Source organism: Artemia franciscana, chromosome 13, assembly GCF_032884065.1.
Source record: "Artemia franciscana chromosome 13, ASM3288406v1, whole genome shotgun sequence".
Lineage (NCBI taxonomy): Eukaryota > Metazoa > Arthropoda > Branchiopoda > Anostraca > Artemiidae > Artemia > Artemia franciscana.
Genome location: NC_088875.1, coordinates 29,912,332 through 29,938,488, shown reverse-complemented (window position 1 = coordinate 29,938,488; position 26,157 = coordinate 29,912,332). Strand labels below are relative to the sequence as shown.

General features: G+C 36.4%; 1 protein-coding gene across 1 annotated transcript in view; it reads left to right on the top strand.

The window, feature by feature from the left end:
* Positions 1 to 26,157, top strand: part of LOC136034780 (HEAT repeat-containing protein 1-like) — a 138,529-nt gene that overhangs the window by 52,006 nt on the left and 60,366 nt on the right. The window contains exons 9-14 of the mRNA XM_065716192.1: positions 3,405 to 3,622; positions 4,728 to 4,920; positions 10,721 to 10,895; positions 17,522 to 17,643; positions 19,340 to 19,680; positions 22,224 to 22,395. Coding sequence (XP_065572264.1) covers positions 3,405 to 3,622; positions 4,728 to 4,920; positions 10,721 to 10,895; positions 17,522 to 17,643; positions 19,340 to 19,680; positions 22,224 to 22,395 — 1,221 coding nt within the window. The remainder of the gene's footprint in view (positions 1 to 3,404; positions 3,623 to 4,727; positions 4,921 to 10,720; positions 10,896 to 17,521; positions 17,644 to 19,339; positions 19,681 to 22,223; positions 22,396 to 26,157) is intronic.

The following is a 26,157-nucleotide window of genomic DNA, read 5'->3' as shown; positions in this document are numbered from 1 at the left end:
AAGGGATCATAAGGAAGAATTTAAAGGCAATCGAGATTCCTTGAGAGGCGTCAAAGAGTGAGGCCTACAAGTTGGGGTTTAGGAGGAGGAGCGCGCGCAACTGTGTTGGCCTCAGGCGGCTTGGTATGGCTGAGAGCTGTTCGTAGTATTTAAGTAGTTTAATTTATGGCGATACTAATTTCTGAAAATTTCACTAATTCATTATTCAAGGTTCTCCTTAAAAGCATTTTTGATTGTGCACTGTTATAATTATAAAAAAAAAAGTTCACAATATATTTGGTTTCTTACTATAGCACAAATGACGCAATAGCTTCTAAAAGGTTTAGAGGGGTTGGGGGAAGTTCATTGTTTATTTAAGTTTGATTTGGTTTTTAATTGTAATTCTAGTTTGTTTTCATTCTCATTTATTTATTGAGTAATTTCTGGTCGTTCGATAGAAATTTATTTCTGCTCGTCTTAGTGCTTTTTTTACGGCTCTTTACTTTTCTTTGAAAAGCTTATTTTTTTAGAATTTTTATTGAAATTGGTTTTTGTTCTTTTTTGCCAAAATTCTTCTATTGTTTAACATTATGAATATTTCTTCATGCCTTAGTGAATTTGACAAAGTAGATGTATATAGAGTCCCTAGACTTAGCTCAACATCTCCCCCAATATTCTCTGAAAGTCCCAACTTAATACCCTTATCCGTTTCCTGAGATATTGTGGACGCACAATTTTGACAACTAGGATGCACATGGTGTTATTTGATTTATTTCAACACCTCAGTCAATATTCCTTGAACATTTTCGCTTAATGCCCTTAATCGCTCCTGTAATATTGAAGATATACCCTTTTCACAACCTGGATCCATAAAGTGTAAGTTAATTGGTTCAACTTCCCCTGAAAGTTTTAACCTCATACCCTAGGCCTTTTCTGATGTATTTCAGATACGCCTTTTCGACAATCTGGATCCATGTAGTGCCTTTTGATGTTGCTCAACATCCCCCTTAGTATTACCTGAAACTTTCAGCTTAGTACCCTTAGCTGTTCCTTAGATATTGTAGATACGATCTTTATACAACCGGGATGTACAGAGTATCTTTTAATTTACTCAAACATTACCTGGATTTTTCAACATAATACTCTTAGCTGTTCCTTAGTTATTGCAGGTACGCTTTTTTGACACCTGGATACACATGTTGTCTTATGTTCTTGTTCTTGCCCCCCCCCCTTTTCCACTATAAAAAATATATTTGAACAATGGTCCATTTGTATTATTTACGGTCCTTGCCATAGAGCCTGTAAGGGTCAATCATCCCCGGAGATATATTTATTGAGCCTTTTGACCATTTTGAACAAAATGGTTATCTCAAAATTTTGCTCAAATATCTTTGAAGATTACGAAGAAAGGTGGGTAGCAAAATAGGGCAAGGGAGGGTGGGTGATTGCCTCGAATTAATTAAGACTCAAACTGGAACTATAACTTTCAATTTTTGTAATCGAATGAGCTCCCTCTAGAATTTCTGTGACAACCCCTTTCATATGAAATGGTTCTGAGAAAAAAAATATCGCATTAAAGGTTTATGAATCTTATCTTCAGGCAACGCTAGAGCGTTGCCTCTGATATATGGTTGAATATGTCACAAGTAGCGTCCAGTCATGCACTTTATGATATTTTTCGTGACTTTTCAACCCCGCTTTTCATTGTGCTATTTAGTTTCAACTAACGCTTCAAAAACTGTGCGTAGTGACTTGATATATTCGAATTATTTATAACCCAACTAATTGTATTGATAGTTTATCTGCTTCCCTGCTAAGTTGTCATTTTTAGTTGTTTTATGCCAAAAAAGAAAAAAATCAAAGTATCTTTCTAAATTTAGCCATTGTGCATTCTACATCACCTATAAATATCATCCTATGTAAATTTAATACCAGCCAATGTGAATTTAAATTATTATTTTCGTGTTTTCTTCAAGTCTTTCGTGAATATGTTTTCTAGTTCTGCTACTACTCTTATTACAATCCAGTTGCTGTCACTTGTTTATTTTGCATTTTTTTTCTCAGTCTCCTCTTCTTTACCTCCTGCTTCTCAGTCTCTGTTTCTTTTCACTTTCTGCTTCTCCGTAATTTTGATTCCCCTTCCCAACTTTTCTCTTTCTGTTACTTTTTTAATTCAACTGGATGAATTATTTTTGTATTTCAGCCTCCATTTACTTTGATAGATGAATGTTTTTTTTTGCACACTCTAGCATGTTAGTGTAAAAACTGCTAAAAACAGGTAAACTGAAACTAATAAATATGAGGAGGAAATAGAATTTGGATGCTTATATATTTTTTTTTTCTGATACTATACTCATTTTTTTCTAATGCAGGAATCAGAAATTTAACCAAAAATTATTTTGAATGCCTTGGTTTCAAATTAAATTAAAGAATAACTATATTTAAAATGAACAAAAATTACCTTTGTTAGAAGGGGGTTTGTCACCGCTTCAGATTGCCTCACTAAATGTTTATAAAATACTGGTAAGGTAAGCTTCCTTAATTTGGCTAAGATTCAATTCGGGTACTGCATAAGAATCGGAATTGTCAGGTGTAGTCAGACCAGGGAAAATTTTTGGTAACCGTTCATTGCTAGAATATGTGTCTTGATTTTTTCTGCCTAAAATGAGCATATTATGAAATATGCAAGGACTGTATTTACCATATTGTTTAATAAAGTGGACTTTCTTTGTTTATGTTCTGTCTATTTATACATTTTATGTGAATGAAAGCATGAAAAACCGATTTTCTTTTAAGATGTCATTCCGGATTTATATGCAGCCGATGTTTCCTGTGTTATATCTCTTAAAGCCATACCCAAAATTTGAGTAGGAGCTGCAATAATTATGCAAAGACGGGTGCTTGTGTGTTATACCGACCACACAAAAGAAGTAGAGTTAGATTAATCATAATGAAATATACCAAAAAAAGATGAAAATATAATGCTTTAGTAACAAATTTATGGAAATTACAACAGAGAATTACGGAAAGCATACCTAATACCTAACCTAATATATAATCTAATACCTAACGCAACCACCTGAATAGATACCGTTTATCTCGCTCAGGCTAAGCTGATTATCTCCGAGTGGACACAGAAAACCGATTTCATTACAGAGCAAGAACAGTGTTGTCGCTATAACACGTTAGTAACCGGAGATGGGTTTTAGATGAGAAAATAGTCATTTTGAAGTGTTTCTCTTTTCAAATAGAAAAATAAGGAATCACACTGCATATAATACCAATTTGCTCTTTAACATTTAGGGATACATTTTTGAAATTTTTTTGTGGAATTTTTGACAGAGCTCTCTAAATGTGAAATGTTGTACTGACCACGGTCTTCACTAACAGGGTTGATACCTTGTTTAACCTTTTTTTTTTTTCAGGCAGAAGAAAAAGCTGTATTTTTACTCTGCAACGTGTTGTATTCAAGCGAAAAGACAAGCAAAATGGTAGCTGAAACAATGCTGATTCTTGTCCCTCATTTTTTTAACGAAGGCTCACCCATACTGAGAGGAGCTAGTGAGTCCGTGTTCGCCAAAGACTTCCCAATTATTTGCGAGTTAGCCTCAGCCAAAATTGATAAGAGATTAAAAATAATAAGGTAATTTTTCTCATATTGTTTTATTCTAATGAGTTTCAATTGAAAATACTACTAATTTTGACTGATGTAATCTCTCGTCTTTTTTTGTGGTTACCATAACATTTTTTTGCGGGTTTCAAACCATAACTTGTTTTTCAGGGGTGACCGTATGGAACAAGTAGTCATAGAATACTGAACAAGGAGCATTTGAATGCAAGATAAAAGTTTTTCAGCTCTTTCTCAGCTCCGAAACATATTGCACCATTGCAAAATCAAATTTTCTACCATTTTGTGACGCAAGTCAAAAATTTTGGCCCAAAGATGCCAAAGCACAGTCAACTGTTAGGGCCAAGGGTTATGATATTACTAAAAAAAATTGAATTGTTCACTTTGCTCAGTTCTTTATTCTCTACAGCTGATCCAAAGGGAGGAATGGAACGTTGTCATACACAGTTTTTCCCGCGTTTGTGTTCAGACCAAGCAGGTTAGCCTTCTCACTGACCGTGTTTATAAGATAATTTAAATGTTTCTTGCAACCATGGAGTTTTTATAGTATTGTCTATGGAATCATAATAACTGACAATCTTGAGGGATAGTTTTATGCTCTGATGTCTTCCATGAGGATGCGTGAATTCGGAATTTCAAAGTCATTTTCAATAATATGGGCATGAAGTCTAAATCTTTCTCAAGAGAGGTTGCTGTTTGTTGGAGGCTGAGGGTAGTCAAATTATTGGCAGATTTTGCAAATAATACTTTTCGTTAAGAGACAATTAAAAATGATGATAAAGGCAAGGGGACCTGAATTAGTAGAATTTATAAAAGAAAGATCAGTTTTGTCCTTCTGAAAAGACACCATGCTTTGGTAACGTCTGAATTAAATCTAAGTAGCAATCTGAGTATGACTGATAGTCATATTATTAAGCGTTGAAAGTCATTGCACTAATGTTTTTGACCCCTTACTGAGTTTATGAGTTTACTGAGTATCAAGTAGGATAGCAATAGTACGGTTTAACTGGAAGGAAAGAATAGGAATTAATTTAGATTAGTCTGTTCAACACATTAATATGAAAATACGTAAACTCAGTAACATGGATTTTTTTTCTGTTAATTTGTCTCCTTTTTTCAGGAAGTCACAATTGTTTATGTCTGACAAGGAAAGTTACAACATTTTCATTGAAAAGGCGGTTAATTTAGTTGGTACCACTGGAGACGCAGTAACAATAGTTTCCCATCTCTTAATTTTAAGCACAGAAGATCTACCTGTTAAACAAGCATCGTGTATTATTGAAACTCTTCTTGCAAAGTCAAATGAAGTTGTTGTATGTATTTTTACTATTCGAGTTATATGTTTACTATCTTTGGTTGCTCATTTAAAAGCCTGAGACAATCGATGTAGTTCTATATGTAGGTATTTATATCTGGGAATGAGGAAGGGGATGTGGGCGGGGGGGGGTGGGGAATAAAACTTAAAAGTGCCTGTAAACCCGAAAATTAAATCGGAAAAAATTCGGGAGAGTGCATTTGTATACAACTATTAGAGTAATCGTTGTTCTTTTTGTTAGTTCGTTTGTGTTACACTGAAAAATAAGTTAAATTAAGCTATTCAAACTAATTGAACTAATCAAGCTAGAAAGTGATTAATTTTGCCGAATAATCTTGCAATGTTGAGGTTGCCTATTTATATATTTATGTTTATGTAAGGACCTCGAAACTCAGATCTTTTATTTTAAATCCCCACCGGATCCAGTGTCATTAGGGGGGGGGGGACCGGAAATCTTGGAAAACGCTTAGAGTGGAGAGATCAGGATAAAACTTGGTAGAAAGAATAAGAACAAGTCCAAGATAGGTGACTGACATAACCTGACCGGATCCGCTCTCTTTGGTGGAGTTGGTGGGGGGGGGGGAAGAGGTCTAATTCTGAAAAATTAGAAAAAAATGAGGTATTTGTAACTTACGATCGGGTGATCAGATCTTAATGAAATTTGATATCTAGAAGGATCTTGTGCTTGAGAGCTCTCATTTTAAATCCCGACTAGATCCGTTATATTGAAGGGAGTTGGAGGGGGAAACCGGAATTCTTGGGAAACGTGAAAATCGAGGTATCTTACGAATGGGTGATAGGATCTTAATGAAACTTGATATATAGAAGAATCTTATGTCTCAGATGCTCCATTTTCAATTCGAAATTTGGGGACGTAGAGGGTTTGAGGGGGAAACAGAAATCTTGGAAAACGCTTAGAGTGGAGAGATCGGGATGAAACTTGATGGGAAGAATAAGGACAAGTTATAGATAAGTTATTGACATAATTGAAACGGATCCCTTCTCTTTGGGGGAGCTGGGGGGTGTTACTTTGGAAAAACTAGAAAAATTGAGGCATTTTTAACTTAAGAACGGGTGACCGGATCTTAATGAAATTTGATATTTAGAAGGAACTCATTTCTCAGAGCTCTTATTTCAACTCATGGCCAGATTTGTTGACATTGGAGGGAGTTTGAGGGGAAAATCGGAAATCTTAGAAAACGCTAATAAATGTCGTAGATACGTGGTCGACGTAACTGGACTGGATCCGTATTTTTAACTTACGAGTGGGTGATCCGATCTTCATAAATTTTGGTATTTAGAAGGACCTTGTGACTCAGAGCTCTTATTTTAAATCCCGACCGGCATTAGGCCTCTGATTTTCCTTTTAAAGCAATCTATTGATTCTTAGAATTTTGCCAGAGCTCGTACCATATGAGCTCTTGGCTCTTCCGACCTCGTCACAAGTGCCATATGAGTTCTTAGCTTTTGTTAGGTTTCGTAAATATTTTCCATAACCGTGTTGAGGTAGTTTTGCAAAAAAAGGCTTAGTTTACTATTTTTGCAAGTTTCCTCAAGCCGCACGTGATTTTATAAGTGCATATGTCTTTATTAGAACTTGACTTATTTGACTTAGGTCTCATGCCGGACACTGCTCGGCGTAGAGAGTTCCGCTTTGGTCCAGTGCGAGCCTTTGCACTTCGCTATGTATGATGTTTGCCATCGTCAGGAGCTTGAACAGGCTTTCGGGATACCGTTTCTTTGGTCGGCCGCGAGGTCGCCTCCAACCAGGTTTCATAGGATCACAGTCTAAGATCTTCTTTGCGGGTAAGTGCAGGGGCATTCGAACTAGATGTCTAAACCATCTTACGGTAAGCTCGGCTACTTTGGTAGAAAACCGTCCTAGCCAATTGGATTGGTGCGCTGGATTTAGGATCCGGCCTTTGTTCGAGAGGCCGAGGGTTCCAATCCTAGTATACCCAATTATTTGGTTCGGGACGGGGGTCAGTGGCGTGACTATGTAATCTCACCCAGAGTCGAACCAGCTCTAAATGTGTACCTGGAGAAATCTGGGGAACGTAAACAGGAAGGGTTTGCAAAAGCACAGGATGGCTGGCCCTTATCCCCCCATTGTACTTACTAGCTGAAGGGCCTTGAGACGGAGATCAGCACCATCGGTTCGGACCTTAAGGGTCAAGTGTCGCATTCTTTACCTTCTTCTCGGTAGAAAACCGAGACTGATTGGTGAGCCGCATCAGCTTCTCATTACTAACGAAACCAAACCCTCTTAAACCTTCGATTCTTCTCAGGCTCTTTGTCTGGAACACATCAATGGCCTTTAGCATGGTGGTTGAACCGTAAAGCATTACAGAACCGACAAGGGCATTGAAAATCCGCAGTTTAGCATGAACTTTTGTTAGAACAGTTCGTATATATGTATATATATATATATATATATATATATATATATATATATATATATATATATATATATATATATATATATATATATATATTACTACTACTACTTTTAACAACTCACCGCAGCACGATGTCACCTGAGGCCCACACGGCTACGCACGCATCTCCTCTGTCCCAATCTATTCAAAACCTTCCTCTTTACACCCTCCCAGGAGGCTCGAATTTCCTATAAATCTTTCTTTACGACATCTTCCCACGCAACGGAGGACAACCTGCTTTTGATTTTGTCCTAGATGGTTGACTGGAAAGGACGGTCTTTGGTAATCTGTCATCCTTTTTACGCATGACGCGCCCTAGCCATCGCAACCTTTTCTCATTATAGTCCTAGTTTGCAGCATTGAACCATAATTCTCGTACAGCCTACTGTTTGAAATACGGTCAGTTGTTTGAAATACGGTCAGTCAGTCGGGTACCCAAAACAACCTGTAGGCAGTTTCTCCGGAAAATATCAAACAAATCTTCATCCGCTTTTCAGAGCGCCTATGCTTCAGAGCCATACTTGACCATTGTCATCACTATAGCTTCCATTATTAAAATTTTGGTTCGCACACTTATCTTACTATTCTTCCGAACCTTTGAAAACCTCCTATTCTTTTCAGCTGTGAAAACCCTGGACATAGTAAACAAAACCGTACAAAATGAAATTTTTGGAATAATGTATACATTAGAACCAGCTCCATAACAAGCTGGTTCCAAATATGCAAGATTTATAAAATTCAAAAGTATTAATTTAAAGCTATTAGACTATGTAAAATTTGTATGATTTCAGAAAAAAGGAATAATTCCTCCCCCTCCCACCAAAAGTGACACAATAATAAAAACTGCAGCATCACTTTCAGGGTAGCTAAGAACTCCCTAATAGGGTATTTAAGCCTTGACTCACGAAAGTACAAAGTTTTGTATTTCAGTGTCATTTATGCGTGCTTATTTTTTATTTATTATTTATTGCCTTTTTCGACCAAGGGCAACCCTAACAATTCTAGGGTCATTGAACCACGGGATGAATTTCATTCAAGCAGAAATTGCAAGTTCTGTCATCATTTTAAGAACCAAAAAGGGTCGGAGGGTAAATAGTTCCCCTTCAAGAACCTTTTTCGCCCCCGGATCTCGTCACGAACAAGCTGGAAACATTATGCACAAGGCACTTTCTAAGAACAACAGGGTAAGGATCCATACCACTGTTTTGAAACTTGCCGGAGATCCTTGCTTGATCTGCTGGGATCCTCAACAGGCTGGGAGCTCCATGTTTCTTGCATGCCGGTCATAGTATTTGCTTTAGGCCTTTTGCGCCATCTTTCTCTGTTGTCTAAACTTTTATAAATGGATAATTCCGGGTTGAAAAGCTTGTGTGATACTGGGTAGAAACGATCTCAGCTGGTGTCCCATCATTATCTGAGCGAGGGAACATCCATCGATTGGTGGATTTCGATATTCGAGTAGCACCAGGTGTGGATCGCTCTTGCCCTTATTCGCTTTCATTAGTAGTCTTTTTGCTGTTTGCTCAGCCTTTTCGCTCATGCTGTTTGATTGGGGATAGTTTGGGCTTGAGGTTGAGTGGGTGATTCTCCAGTCGACCGTGAACTGCTCAAATTCCTTTGCACTAGACTAGGGTCCGTTGTTGGTTGTGAATTGCTCGGGTATCCCATGTCGGACGAAATTAGATTTCAGCTTGTCAATAACTTGCCGTGAGGTGGTGTTGGTCAGGCGATCTAATTCAAAGAATCGACTCATGCAGTCAACGGTAACCATATAAACTTGCCCTTTCAGCTGGAACAGGTCATCGCCTACATACCGAAAGGGATAGTCTGGTATTTTGCTCGTTATCATTGTTTCCCTCTGTTGGCTGGGGGCAAGCTTTGCGCATACCTCGCATTAGCTGACCAATCTTTCTATGTCCCATTTAATGTCCAGCCAGAATACAGACGTTTTGGCCCTCTCTTTGGTCTCCTAGGTGAGAAGCGTGTAGCTGGTCTAATATGCCTGCCCTAATGCATCTTGGGATAACTATTCGCCCCTCTTTTACGACAAGTCCGTCGAATTCAGCTAATTCTTGGTGATAATTCCAGAGTGATTTGAGTCCTGTGTCCAGGTCTTTCTTATTGCTTGGCCAGCCCACTTTTGTGATTTGAATCAGGTAGTTCAGTACTTCGTCTTTCGTTGCTTCAAGACGTATTTGGGCTAGCCTTTGGCTTGTTATGGGTACAGTTTGAAGAACTGAGTGAACCAACCATGTCCTCCTGTAACTTCATGTCTATATCTGCAAGGTGCATGCGAGACAAGGCGTTAGCCACCGGTATAGTTTTTTCAGGTCTGTATCTGAGTTTGATATCGTACGGCTGAACAGCTAACACCAGACGCTGAAGCCTTGGAGGTGCTTTTTGTATGGATTTCCCTACGATTGTTTCGAGAGGCTTGTGGTCCGTGGTGACGCAGGTCTTTCTCCCGAATAAATACCGGTGGAATCTTTTGCAAGCAAATGTCATTGTAAGCATTTCTTTTTCCATTTGCGAGTAGCGCTGCTCTGTTTTGCCTAGACGAAAAAGCAATAGTTGTTCCGTCCGCTTTCAGTTGTGCACCCAGGCAATGCTGGGAGGTATCTGTAATCACGTCGATTTCTTTGGCTTCTAGTTCGAAATATGAAAGGTTTTGACAGATTGAATTCTGAATCGCTCTTTTTGTCTATTAGTGACTAGGATTCCATTCAAATTTTTGTTGTTTGAATAGGTCTAATTAATATATATATTACTATATCATTATAACTACATATAATTAATATAGGTCTAATTAAAATAGGTCTAAGTGGCTCTTTCAACTTAGCCAGGTTGGGGATGTATCTAGATAGGTAGTTATGCATTCCTAGTAATGTCTGTAATTCTCTTTGGCTTTGTGGAGCAGGCATGTTTTTTAACGCTTCGGTTTTCTCTGGATCATGGGGCGATACCACTTGTTGTCAATCCGTGTTCGAAGTATGTTATGGAGGTAGCATCAAAGACGCATTTTTCTCGATTAAACCAAATATACTTTTGGCATATTTTGTTCCATGTCAGTTAAGGTTCACTTGGAGAGTACATCCTCTACACATTCTCCACAATACAATTCCTCTCCACTTATAGGACCCAAGAACATAAGCTCAAAGTGTCTTCTGAATTTTCTCAATTCTGATTTAAGATTGGGGCTTGACCAGTTGATTGATTGGGTACATTGGGTACAATTGATTTATTGGGTACGTCAGTTAGTGGGTACATATATTAGACCCAAGTACTTGGAACATAAAACTAAACTATACTTTTTTTTTATATGTTTGCCAAGGGTATAATAACTCAATTCTTTCTTTTCAGGATATGCCTATCTCTTTAAAAGAAGACGGAACACTGCACTTGCAGAAACTTATGAATGATATTGTCAACTATCCCAAAATTTCTACTGAACTTCTACTTCATTTTTGCACGGAATTAATTCGGAAAAAATCACCTGCACCATGTAAAGGGATGCAGCTGCACAAGTTCCTTGAAAGTAAGTGCCGACCTAAAGATATTTGTGATACCATCTTTTTGGTAATTTTTTTTATATATGTTAGTAACATAAAAAGATTAGTGTGTGTGTGTACGCCGAGTGCCCCTTCTATTTTAAATAATATTAAAACTACCTGGCATGCTTTTTTCATACCCGTTTTGGTACCTGGCAGTCACCAACTATAGGTATGAAGTATAAATTTATTATCTGAGTAGATAGCGGATAATTAAAAAAAAGCGTTAAAATACGCGAGAGGGCAAATGTTCACTAGGCGACTAAGAAATATAGTTGCTATCAGTAATGTTAATAGAAAGGCAGGTTTAAATGACATATTTTACCTGATTCGAACACCTTAGGAAGCCTTTCATGGCGGAACAGGAGGAAAAGAGCAAGCAGTTCGCCAAGTCGTGTTCTGTCTATACTTTAATAAAAATTAGTGTGTCTATACAGTAATTGCGAATGACGTGTATACAGTTGACCGTATTTCACAGGCCATGGCAAACCCTTTTTGTAATGGCAAACATTGTAAAAGCAATTATCTATGTCTGAGACGTCCCTTTTAGTTGGCTTGGAGCCGTATCCTTAGCACTGTCATGGATAAGCTTCCCATGTTATGTGTGGTCGTCTGCTTGTCCCAGAAGGCATGAGAAGTCACTTCCAAAGTTTTATGGCACTCTGTTCCTAGGACTCCCAGAGTCGGGTCTGCAGTGACCCTTCCATTCAAAACAACCTTCAGTAGGCGTGATATATTTACATCATCTATGTGGCCCAGTCACCTTAGTTACTGTAGTCGTGTTTTCTGAAGAATTATTGTTTCCTTCTTCACTTGCTTTTGAAAGTCTTTGTCTGAGACCCTGTCTCGATGTTCTGGCTGCACTGCGACGAAAAAATTTCTTCTCGAACTTCAAAACTCTTAGGCATTCCTTCAACTTTTGTTTTGATGTTTCGTAGGTGCAATTGACAACGGGGACTATTATTGAACCAAGTAGCTGTATTTGCAGCTGTATCTATAGGTGCTTGTTTTTAAAGAGAGTGAGCAACCTCTCCCTCTTTATATAAAGAGGAAATAAAGTTATTTCTTCCTAGGACAAGTCTCCGTTTTATATCGCCAGAGCAATTATTTCTTATGATAGCAGGCTTCCTAGGTAGACGAAATCGGTGTCCGATTCGACTTCTCTGCACTCACGACAAGATGGAAAAAAGATGGGTTTGGGTCTTTTGTGGTGTGCATAACTTTGCCCTTCTTTGTGACTATACACATACCGAAGCTATTTGCAGCGTATTCAGGTTCTTAGTCTTTTGCCTTCGGACTATACTCTGTTTCTGCATACTTGTCGGAATTATTGACATATGCTAGGGTGTCTATGTTCAAACAGTTAATGGTCAATCCTACATTTTCCTTAAGGAGGGACATTAGGGCATGTAAAATAGCTTAAAGAGTTACAGGGAGAGTATTTGACCTTGCAGCACTTCCCATGTTGGAATACTATTGAAAAAAATATGCTACACTAAATCCTATAGGCACTAGTTTGGTCAAGAGTGTAAGTTATAATTCCGTACATTTGTTTAAATACGATAATCTCACTAAAAGATAATCTCAACATTTTTTCTGAAAATTAGGAGGTGCATATTTTTCTTTAAGGAACTGTACCTTGGAAGTTTCAAATACCACCCTTTATTAAATGTTAGATATTTGGAATCTAACAGGAAAAAAATAAAAATAAAAACATTTTAGTGTTTTAAAAGTTTTAGCTGATTTTATTTTTTTTCAAATATTTCTATAAAATTTGTTGACATTAGAAAGTTAAAACAAAAGCATTTACCTTGTAGGTAAAATGAAGCAGCTGAAAAAGTTTAAACAAAACTTGGTTCTTTTTTCTTTCAGATTTGAGGGCTAGATTTTATCGTGGGTGTTATTCGAAATTTCTAGTTTTCCTCTTATGGTTAGTTGTTTCTCCACCTGTTGAAGTATTAGACAGGGTTTTTGAACTCGAATGATTTTGTTGTTAGCAGTAAAAATTTTTAATGCTTATAAACCTTATAAAAGCACCTTCTCATTCCAAATCTGCTCTTTTCTTCTTTTATGCTTCATATACTTAGCTTTTTAATTAGTTTTCATTTTAGAATTTTAGCATTATTTTTCATTAGCATTTTAATTGGTTTTCAATCTTGTTGCTGCTCCTTGTGCCCCCTCAAGGGGATATACGTGCCGAAGATAAGTCACTTCATGTTCTTTCTGCCTAAGACCAATCTTCCCTAAAAAGTAATTCTGTCTGACTAATGTATGGCTTCTGGAATGTTGAATTATAAAGCTTTGACACGTTACATCTTTAGGATATCTCCACCCTCCGCCATCGCAAACACAACCGTTAATGTTTTTCTGAATAAAGTGTCTTTTTTGACTGATAAAGTCAAAGATGCTTAAACCTTGGGGAGATTAATTCTTGAACTGTTTTTTACTGGGCATCTATTCTCGATGGCCACCTCGTATCTTGACCGTGTCTTAATTGAATTGCTTCTTATTCTTTATTGGAAAACAGGATAATAATAGCAACCAATGTAACAGCGTTCGAACTATTTATTTAACGCTCTTGGCTCAAGCATGACAGTCTTGGTGACTTTTCTAATAATGTCAATTATTTGCATTATTCTATTGTGGATTGTTGCTGTTGTTCCTCCATATTTTTGAAAAGAGAAACTAGAATCTGTCTATTGCAGACGCGGCTATCTAACTTATGTTAAGAATTTGTTTTAAATTATCAGTCATGCTGACCAAATGGCTGTTCAAGCCAGTTTGTGCTTCCTACAATCTAAAATGCTGCTGCTACTAATACTAACACTTCACCTTAGTACCAAGCCAGCTGAAAGAAACCAACACAGCTACGCACGGTCCTCTTCTATCCCAATCTATTCAAAGCCCCCGCTTTAAACCATCGCAAGAAGTTTCCATTTCCCTTAAATCTTCCCTTACGACATCTTCCAATCCAACCTAGGACGACCTGCTTTTCGTTTAACACTAAACGATTGACCGAAAAGGACAATCTTTGGCAATCTGTCATCCTTCATACGCAGAACGTGCCGTTTCCATCTCTACTTTTCTCTCGCTATAGCCCTAGAAAGCGGGATTGATCCACACTTTTTGTAAAGCCTATTGTTTGAAATACGACAAGTCAGCCGGGTACCCAAAACAGTCTGTAGGCAATTTCTCTGAAAAGATTCAAGATTCATTTATTGAAAACCTGCTTTTATAGTATTGGCAAAAGCCGCAACTAAATTACGTTATTTCTTACAACATAAGAAAAAAAACTAAGTATGATTGAACAACACAGTAAAAAAAACTTAACATGATTGAGCAACACAGAAAAAAAAAAGCATGAAGAGAATTGCCGAACATCTACGTCTAGATTTTCCTACCTTAGCTGCAGCAGTGTTATTCTCGTACATAGCACCTATCTCTTTAATGTATTTGTCTGGTGTACCATACAAGGATAAGTCCTTCGATAAAGCTCTACTGTCAGCTGAATCCAACACTTACTCATAATCTGTAAAACTGAGGACTCAAAGTGTTGATGACTCAGGTACTTCTCAATTATTAATCTAAAAATGGAGATTTGGTCGATACATCCTCTACCTTTTCTAAAACCGCACTGTTCTTCTCTTAAAACTTTGTCTATATCATCTCCCCTAATTGCTGTTGGGTTCTTCCAATATAAGAACGGCCACAAGAACAAGGAATTCTATAAACACTACTACCCAGAATGGGTCTGGTTTTATCCTTGCCACTGTTGAAAAAGCTCTGTATATATTTGAACGTTTATAGGTGACATTAATTTTATATTTTTTAAGGGTTTTTTTCAGTTTGTTGCTGAGTTTTGGAATGTAGGGTAGAACAGTGAAAAGTTTCTTCTCATCCATCAATGGGATGATATCTGTTAGGATTTGTGGAGTTGATGACTTCTTTTCTGCCTTTTTTTTGTCTTTTCTCCATAATGGTTTCAAGTAATTTTATATGGTATCCATTGCAAAATAAAATGCCTTTAATATAGTTCAGTTCGGAGACTATGTGGGGTTCCGAGCATATTCTTATAACTCGCTCAACCAAAGAAATAACTACTCCTCTTTTCATGCAGGGAGAGTGGCTGGAGGAAAAATATAAATTCCTATCGTTATGCGTAGGCTTTCTATAATTGGAGAATTCAAGGCTAGGAGACTTATTGAAAATTAATAAATCTAGAAAAAGAAGTTTGTGGTTATCTTCTAGTTCAAAAAGTGAACTGAAGGATATACTAATCTTTGTCTTTGTATACTAATTTAAATATACTTCCACTTTCTCAACAATTTACTTTTGGAATAATCCTTTTCAAATTTAAATATAACATCAAGAAATTACCGTGATATTACCTTAATCAAAATTTATTTTACCAATCACACGATTTACATATTATACCGCTCGGCAAAAATAAGTATCTACATTTACAAGTATCATACTGAGAGATCTAAATTCGCTCCGTTCGTCGCGATAGCCTGATCCTGGCATGCGCACAAGGGTCTAATCGATAAATGTAATTCTATATAGGATAAAAAGAATCTAGAATTCTATTCAGTACAAAATTATCTTTAATTTAGTGTTGATTAAATAAGATGAAGTTATTTGCACATTTATATATATATATATATATATATATATATATATATATATATATATATATATATATATATATATATATATATATATATATACTAGCTGTTGGTGGGGCGCACAACACCAACACCTAGTTGGTGGGGCGCTTCGCGCCCCCCCCCCCAAGCCCCCACCCCAAACCCCCCCCCCCCCGCGCGTAAGTCGTTACGCGCCATATTAGTTACGCGCCATTGTAGCTGTGTCCCTGTGTCCCACCTGTGAATAGAGATAGATATAAATATATATTTTTAACTACGTAAAACATGCGAATATACAACATTCTTCGCTGTCCCATTGTCTGTGCATATAAATAGCATTTATATTCCCTGTGTCCCGGTCGTCATTTGTGTCCTGGTGTCCCAGTTTGTAATTTCTCTTTGAGTGTCCCGGTCGTCATTTATATTCCCTGTGTCCCAGTGTCCCGGTCGTCATTTTTGTCCCGGTGTCCCGGTCTGTAATTTCTATTCAAACAATCCCTGTGTCTCAGTCGTCAATTATATATCCCGCCTGTGCCCCCGGCGTCCCCGTTGTAGTTGTGTCCCTGTGTCCCGGTCGTCATTTATATTCCCGGTTATATCCACGCTTTCTTTTCTTACTTTCTCTATCAGCAGCAAGTTTTTTGGCATAGACTCTTTGAGCAACTTCCTCGGCTGTTGCTATTGTAGGTTCTTCAGTCATTTTACAATTAAACATTTTTCCGTGAACGCATGTCTTAAATACCATTAATGACGTCACCGTCATAACAAAAATGACGACAACTAACTTCATGACGTCAGTCGACACAGAAACATGACGTCACCTGACAGACAGACACACTTCGCTGTCCCATTGTCTGTGCATATAAATAGATTGTCAGGTTTACCGACTCTTGAACATGCAACATATAATTCTCAATGGGCAAAACAATCCGAATTCAGATTTATACCTCAAGATTCTAATGATTGCCCTTGAGCTTTGTTGCTGATGATTGCTAATCGAACATTCCCTGTGTCCCCGTCGTCATTAATTTTTCTTTTTTCTTCCCTGTGTCCCGGTCGTCATTTGTGTCCCGGTGTCCCAGTCTGTAATCTCTCTTTGAGTGTCCCGGTCGTCATTTATATACCCTGTGTCCCGGTGTCCCGGTCTGTATATACATTCGTTTTTGAATTGGTCTTTTTTTTAGTTTTATGTTTTTTACCTTTTTTTTAGTTTTTTTAGTTATACCTCATGATTCTAATGATTGCCCTTGAGCTTTGATGGTGAGTTGATGGTGATTGCTAATCGAACATTCCCTGTGCCCCTGTCGTCATTTATATATCCCCCAGTGCCCCCCGGCGTCCCGGTCGTCATTTGTGTCCCTGTGTCCCGGTGTGTATATACATTCGTTTTTGAATTGGTATATGATGAAATAGATTTTGTGTTTTTTTTTAATTTTTTCTTTTTAGTTTTTTTGGTTTTTACCTTTTTTTTTAGTTTTTTTTAGTTTTTTTTTCTGTTTTCTTTTTAGTTTTTTTTGTAGTTTTTACCTTTTTAGTTTTTTTTTTAGTTTTGTTTTTCTCCTTTATTTTTCAGTTTTTTTCCTTTTTTTCTTTTTTCTTCTTTTTTTAAATTTTTTTATTAGTTTTCAGTTTTTTTCTTTTTAGTTTTTTTTGTATTTTTGTTTTAGTTTATATATATATATATATATATATATATATATATATATATATATATATATATATATATATATATATATATATATATATATATATATTACGTTTAACGTGCTCTAGATTTTGAAAGTTTTGCTTTTTATATAAAAATGTGAAAAATTTTAATCATGTTGTGTTTGTCTTTTGGACAATATTGTCATTTTTAGTTATTACCACCTAAATTGTCACTTAAAAGTGTTATTGGATTGCACCAAATAAGGATTTGGTTATCTAGCTGCTTGGTTCCTCCTTTTAACTCTTGATATATCTTTTAGACGAGGAACAAGAATCTCCCCTCCGACTTTTTGGATTATGTCTCTACCTATGGATGAACCTTATCTTATGCCGACCGAAAAGCGTTGAAAGGAGAAAGAATTATATGAACCAATTCATTTCAGTAAGTTTGTATCTGACTTGATGCTACTGGGGGGCATTTTAGTATTGTAGAACTTCTTTAAGAGAAGAAGAGAAAATATCCTGCTATTTTAACATGTCGACGGTGCTTGGATTGAACAACTATTGAGATTTTATACCTTATAATTCTATTTTGAAGTTACTTCGGCTTAATCCCCTAAATGGCCGAATATAAACCAGTCAAAGTAATACTTGGTCCTTCCGAAAGCTTTAGAAGTGGCAGATGTCACTTATTGTGAACTTTGGCGCACTGACCGTGTCACGGAAAAAATTGAATCAACTATAGAGTAATCTTACGTAATTAAGTTCTGAACTAAACTGAAAAATTTTCTTGAGGAGACTAACAAAAGGATTCTTTAACCTTCTAGGACTCTGCTTTTTCCATTTTGCAAGTTTCATGGAGGTTAAAAGCCTTTAAAGTGGATTGGGAGGAGGCTTAAAATAAACAGCAATGTGGCTCGTTTTCGACAAACGATTGAGTAGCAAGATGGTTGCCATTGTCAGTAAACTGAACTTATCGTCTACTGTTGTGTTTCACATTATTACTGAAAAATTAGCGAGGAGGAAAGTATTTACCAAGCTCGTGCCTAACGTTTTGTTTCGGACGATTTTGAAAATGAACCTGATCATTTGAACTAATTCATCTCTGATGATAAAACCTGGCTTTTTGAATACGATTCAGAAAAAAACCGACAAAGGTCTGAGTGGCACGCTAACCAGTCCCCTAAGTCCCTAAAGACAAGAATGAACAACTACCACTTGGCAACTCTGGCACGACAATGAGCCTTGCCACAACATGCTTCGAGTTCGCGAGTTCCTGGCCAAATACCAGGTGCCAACGCTACCCCCCTCACCTTAGTCCTTACATCACCATAGCAAACTTCTTTTATTTCCCTCAGATTAGCACAGTCCCCAAATAAACCCCTTTTTCGTCTATAGAATAAATCCAATTAGTCATGAACGGAAATGAAGCACAACAAAATTTGCGGTTAGAAGACATGTGACAACGAGCACCCCAAAAAATCACAGATGAAAATGATGTACAACGAAATCTGTGGCTAGAAGACAAGTGACAGTAAGAATCATATCAAATTGCAAACCAAAATGAAATGACGAAATCTGCGGTTAAAAGACTAGTGACAGTGAGAATAACATCGAATTGCGAATGAAAATATTGCACAATGAATTTGCGCTTAAAAGACATGCAACGACGAGCATCACAATGAATCTCAATCGATAATGCTACTGAATGAAATCTGAGGCTAGGAAACAACCGACAGCGAGAATGACAACGTATCGCAAGCGAAACCCTGATTGCATCATTGGTTATTTTATTATTCTCCCCTGATTACATTATTAGTTAATTTTATTATTAGAATTTTGCTTCATGCGGCTATTTTTTTCATAACTCCATATTATTGCCGCTAAAAGGACCAATTTAAAACGCTCCCATATTGTTATAGTATATGGTTTATATGCTAAAACATTGTGCCTCAGTGATGTGGTCCAATTTCATACAAACTTGAAGTAGTGCAATGCTAACGTGGGAGCTACCGCAAAATAAACGAGTAATCAAAGAATATTTATCATTTAGACTTTTAAAATTGCCTATTACCAGCTTCTGTTTTTTAAGTAATAAGCCGAATGTTGCTAGATTTGTTTTTGGTTTTGTTTTTCAGACCGTGGCTGCTAGTCCAAAAGAGCAGTTGAATCTCCTGATGCCATTTTGGGCTGGCCATCTTTCGTCAACTCCGGTTCCGCTTGCCATTCAAATACAAGCCATGGTTCTCTCTGTAGCTGTGCTAAAACGTGCGAAGGATAATTCTCTTCTTTTGCTTTCTTCGCCTGTAATACCATCACTACTATGTAGTTTAAGCAGCGAGTCTCCAAGTGTAAGAAAGATGGCAATGACCATCCTTTCAGAAATATCAGACACATTCTCTGGAATCACGTCTGATTCTTATAAAATCCTTGTTGATGCATTATTGGAAAGAAAAGACGAGCTTCTTGCTGACGAAAGGTATGTCTATTGGTATTATTATATTTGTTTAAAGAGTGTGTTATAGGCAATTATTGAAGTTGATAGAAGACAGAGAGCAAAGTGTATCGATCATGCTTTGTCCACGTTCCATCTTGTCTTATTGTGTCGTGGGCCCCCATAACGAAAAAAAGAACAAGTAAATTGCAGCAACTTTATACGTACATACAGTTTTGCTAGCCATAATTCACTTACTGACCGGCCGATACTTCCAATAAAGCTCACTTTAAAGTTTGAAAATATCCTTGTCATTAACGTATTTTTAACCTAATGCTTATACTCCATGACAAGCACAAAAAGCAATGTCTAGCATAAGTATGGGTAATCCACTACAAAATTAAAAATTGAATTATTACACAAAAGTCTTAAGCATGGGAATCTTTATTCTTCTTCTTCTTCTGATTATTATGGAGACGCTTTTGCATGATCTACCGGTGCAGTAAGCCCGGGGGTTAAATTCTGAGCCCTGCAGTCGGCTGCTACAGCTGAGATCGAACTCAGGATATACAAACGAAATTGTTCAAATTACTTATTTTACGGAAGAGGCTCAAGTACGTTAATACAGAAGTTGTCATGGTACACCTTTCTGAAAACTAAAGCATGTAAAAAGGCTTATTTTTTATGATTAAAGGGCACAATGTGGGTCATGAGTTGAAGTGCTATTCCCCCCTTCGAGGTGCATATGTATTGTCCCTCTGTCGGCACTTGACCATTTAGGAACTGTTTAGAATATAGACCTAAAAGACCAAATATTAACGATTAAAATTTGATTTCATAAATTCAATTTATAAGAAATTAAGTTTTCAACGGTCGGTCCAGCCAGGACTGCTCTTGCAACTACTGTGTCTTTGAGAACCATCCCAATACGACTGCTAATATTACAACTTCTTACCACCACTGCTTCTATATCACTACTCCCACCCTGACTACTTCCATTCCAAAGTGTATTTGGACTACTTCCATTGACGACTGTTTCCATCTCCAGTTTTTCTACCAGGACTACCAGTCAGACAGCTATTGCTTCTACTGCTTTCCCCGCAACTACTACTTGCATTTTTATTATTATTTTAGAATAAAGTACTAATGTTAATGAGTTTATTTGTCAATATTGCTTTTATTAAAATTTACAAAGTTGCCCCAAATAAAAAAAAACAGCAGGAAAAAGTTTTGGGGCGGAAAATAAACTACAAATTTAGAAATTAGAAAAACTAAAAATTAGCTTATATAAGACGTCAAACCTAAATTGAACAGAAATTACTATAAGAGAAGAATTGCAGTCTAAAACGCAAGATAAATTTCAATTAAAAATAGATTTAAAGTTAAAAACGAATACAAATTACCAAACACGAATATGGTATTGTCGTTTCCCTCAAACCTCCACAAGGTTTAGAGTGTGATATGCATATTATCGAGAATAATAGGTTTTATTTAATTTTTATTACAATAACATCAACAGAACTTCTCAAACCTCAGAGTTTTTTGGTTTTTTTTATCAGTATATTTGGAAAATAGTCTATTAAATTTTACTATTCTAATATGCCCCTAGTTGTCAATAATCTCCCAACTTTTGTTTGTGTCAAGTCTGAAATTTTTCCGAGCTAGTTTCTGCTCGTTTTAAGTTTTAAACTTGCTCTTTACTTTTCATGGAGACATTTTTTTTTTTTTAGCGAAGAAAAAAAACAAACAAAAATTCAACTAAAATTTAAGAGCAGATCTAAAATTAGTACGAACACCAATTAATTTAATTAAAAAGTGAAACTTAAAATGAGTAAAAACTATCACAATAAGGGAGGAGTCGCCTTTCTGTCATCCCTTGCTTCACTAATAATGATTTTCTACTTCTATCGTGTAGCAATGGGTATTTTGAATACTTCTTAAATAGTTCTATATCAAATTCGTCCTAATTACTTTTCTTTTGACGCCATATTTCTCTTTTGAGCTTTGCTCCTTTCCTTTCTATGCACACTATTTTTCACTATTCTACGTGTTGTATTTCAGAAGTGTTGCAATTTTTCATAAGCAGAAAATAACGAACTAGCACATGTCGGGGACAGTAATTCAGCCCCACTCCCATGTTTGCATCATTAATCTGAATTTTCAAATGTTGCATTAATAATTTTGAAACATTGGCTGCTTTAAATTGTTTGTTGACAGTACTCATTTGTAGCTAAGCTTTCTTCTAAACGTCTATAAACACTGCGTCCTTAAGGAGTTATTGAATAGTTATTTGAATCGTTAATCAAGTGAATCAAACTTAATCTGAAACAAGAACTAATAGGTGGCATTAGTGGTGCCATATCACTTTTGTTTTTTCTGTTTCTTAGTTTAGTTTTTTTTTTCTGTTCTCCCAATTACTAATTTGTGGAAAAAAGTTGTAAGTACGCAGGCCATAATAACATGAATTTGTGTTTATTTGCTGATTAGGGACCAATATCACATTGCATGCAAATCCAAACGTACTTACTCATATTTCTGATATAATTATATTATAGTTTTTAACATAGATGTATTTTTCATCATTTCAGTCAGCTGCCAATAATCATCTATGGCGTTTTTTCCCAAGAAATGCTATCAGCAATTGACAAGAAAAAGATTGAAACGATTAAAGAATTTATTTTCTCTGAAGTTCTGTCCCATGAAGTGGCGTACCATGTTAAAGCTGGTCTTCTTCTAGCTCTTCAACTGGTTTTTGACCAGGTAATGATCAAATATTGGATAATACATTTTTGTTAGCACTGGTGACATAATAACTTATTTCAAATCAAATGCAAAAATCAACCAACAGCACATCAAAAGCTGAGCTTTCGAGGATATGCTACTAAACATGAACCTCAAAAAGAAAGAAAAAAGAGAAAAAAGAGCAGAATACATAGTGCCAAAAATGTCACTGATCCTTCCAAAAGTAGCGCTGTGAGCCCTAGGGAAACTTGAAATATATGGAGGTGAAGTCGCTAGGTAAATAGAAAGATTCTGTATGAACCCATTTTGTCAAAATAACGTATCTGCAATATCTCAAGAATGACTCAGGGGATTGAGCTTAAACTTGCAAGAGCGTTGGGCTAGACTAAAGAGACTTCAAATTCTTTACTTGTGAAAAGGATGGAAGAGGCCTAAGAAAATTGCATTTCCTATATGCTGAAAAGCTTTTGTGCTTAAATTTTTTCACCGTGAAGTAGCAAGGTAAATTGAAAATAATTATGTACACACAAGAAAAGCTATGAAATAGTGTCTCCGGAAGCTATGGGGGCAGCATCTCCCCAAAACTTGTGGGGACGATGAAATTTTCTTGGAGTGTTTGGGGAGGTGAATAGCGGCGATACTTTAAACTATGGGCTGTTAATTACTTGTCTTTAATCGGTTTGAACTTGAAATTCATAAGTCCATGTGCCAGGTGGGCCCTTATGCAGATAAAAATTAAAACTGATTTTGATGGTGTTGATTCATGATACCCGAAAACGAGCCTAAAATTCGTTTTGTCTCTGGCATGCTTAAAACTTGCAGGTTTTATAGACATGGCCAGGTAGACCTCAATAAAGAAAAAGCCTTTGAAGTTTGGTTGTATTGATATGTGACACTGTAAACTAACAAATTCTGTTTGATCCGATTCGGTTAAACTTAGAAGGCAAGTAGACAGGGACAAGGGGATCTTAATAAAGAGAAGAACTGTTAAAACCAATTTTTCTTGTTGATCCTTGACGCCCAAAATAGGTCTAAAATTGTTTTTCTCCGATTAACTTTAACTTGCTTACATACACGTTGGTCAAATCGAGCCTAAGAGGAGAATAAAATTTGAAAAATAGTTTGGCTGTTCTCTGATTGACACGGAACTTTGAGAACAATTAGAGTGGACCAAGGGGAACTTAATGAGAATTATAAGCTTTTGGTCATATCGATTTGTAGTACCGAAAACTTAATTTTTTAAACTGTCTGCTCGAAAATTTAAGGGCATGTACTTCAAGCCATAGGCGTAATTCATTAAGACGAAAACCATTGAAACAAGTCAGGGTGTAGTTATTCGTGTCGTCCAATCTTTGTTTTTGTTTTTAAGACAGCCAAACAAAACTCTTTTTTAATAAATTTGAAAAGCATTTTTTTAATCAAAGAAACAAGTAGCTTAAACAAAAGATAATATGAAAAGATTCTTTTAATGAAATAGCGGAAATTCACGGGCGTATTCAAGGGTGTCTACAGGATTGGGTCTGAATGGCTTCATCCCTATTTAAGACAAAGTTATGCAGATTTCCATTCAGTCTTTCAAATTAAAAAAAAACATTGTGTAGAGAACAACACTTGAAGATTCTAACCATAAAGTGCCTGAAGATAACATTGGCAATGGAAACTCATAATTGATCTTTCCCAGTTATTAGTTTCAAAAGGCTTTCCAAAACGAAGTTTGTCAAACAAAAATAAAGAGCCATAGAAAACCTAAAACATGCAGAAATAAAGTCATGTAATAATTCAAACATTATGTGAACATAAATTAGTATGAATGAAAAATGAAATCCTGAACGAACAGAAATTAAAACAAATCATCACATCGGCATAGAGAAAACAGACACGGTTATGGATGAATAAACGAATCCTAAAATGAACAGAACTCTAATGAATATTCAAGTCTAACTTTAAGACGAACATATTTTTTAGCTTCTGTGACATGGGGGTTACCTGCTATTATCTCTTCTGGGGTAGTACCTGGGGGGACGAATTTTATAACAGCCGTGAACTTTTCTCTCTGGTATTTGTTTTTTATGTCAGGCATCTTAGATAATGATTCGCTTAGGGCTTGGGCAGCAGAGCCTGTTTTGGTATAAGCCACTAGGCCAGACTTCTTCTGCTGAATCTTCTGCGCATGCTCAGGGGTTATAAACTCCTCGATAAACCGTTTCTGATTTGAACAAGACTCAGTCTTTTCTGAGGCTTGACCACTAATGAACACCCGGTTGAGTGGTTTTACTTGTGCTGGGAGTGGGGGCCATTCTTGTCTCTAAAATGACCTTTTAGAGTCTCAAGAATCTCGATGTTTTAGAGTGTCATTCTTGTCTCAAGAAATGAACATTTCTTGTCTCTAAAATGATCTAAAAAGGTTACAGTTTTAAGAAAGAATTTGTATTTTTCCCTCGTCGGAATGGCGTTGAACCAATTTGACGCCATGACATAAAAAAGAGGCTCCCATTGTCTGCGGCTCGAAGATAAGTGACAAAGGGAATCAGTTTATACAAGTCTGCCACGTAGCCATGCCGGCGCCCGGCTTCGAAATCGGCTACATCTTTTTTGTTTTAAACTGGCGCGTTCACATTTCTGGCCACAAAAACAGTCTAAATAGGTAAAAAATTCAATGAAGAATTCGTATTTTTCCCAGGGTGGTTGTATCGAACCTATGATGATGCCATGACATTAAAAAGAGGCTCATGCTGTCGGCGACTAGATAAGCGAAAGAGAGAATCAATATATACAAGCTTGTCCTCCCAAGACCTCAAGAAGACTACTCGAAGCCAAGACATCAAGAAAAGGCTCACATTGTCTTCGGTTAGAAGAAGCGACAATGAAAATCCATGTATAGAAGCCTGCCTTGTAGCCTTACCAGGGCTCGGCGCTGAAGCCACCGGGCTATATATATATATATATATATATATATATATATATATATATATATATATATATATATATATATATATATATATATATATATGTAAACTTATGAGCAATGTTTCCGCTCCTGTTTCAATGAGGCAAGCACAGTAGTTATTTGTAATAGTGATTCAGCGTGAAATGTTCATTAACAAAGCTTCATTAACGAATGTGTATGAAAAAATTAAAATTTTATCAATAACAAGCCCTATGGATTTCGTATACGATTATGTTAGGTATTGAAAATATCAGGTGTCTAAATGTTTTTTTGGTACATTTTCTGCTAGATCAGATTTTGAAATGCCTTGGACCTTCCTTATACCCTGTTTAACGATAATCTTCTCGCTCCTTGGATTGCCGTAGCCAAATCAACAAATTATTTTGTTTATAGGGAATTAAAGCTTGGAATGTCTTATATGATGAAAAAAAGCGGTTTAGAATAAGATTAGAAAAATATTGTAATCAAATTAAGGTCTCTAAAGATATTGAGTTTACGTTCATTATTTTTTTTTTGTTTATTTGTAGTTATCTGGACTGCACTAGGGACCTATCGCTTCTTTTTTTAAGCTGTGTTAGTTAATTGTTTTTAACCCCATATATAATCACTGTTTTTTGGATAGAATATTCATTTTGCTGTTGTATGATTGATTTACCATGTGGTAGGACAGTAGATTCACGATCTGCTTGACAAAATGGACACCTTATGGAGGATCATTATCTTTAGGGTCTGGAGAGTCTATGGACGATGATTTACCAAGTTTACCAAGTTTAACGTTGGTAAATGGTTAGTTCATTGTTTAGTCTCGGTGAAGTTTAGTTTATTCCTTAAAA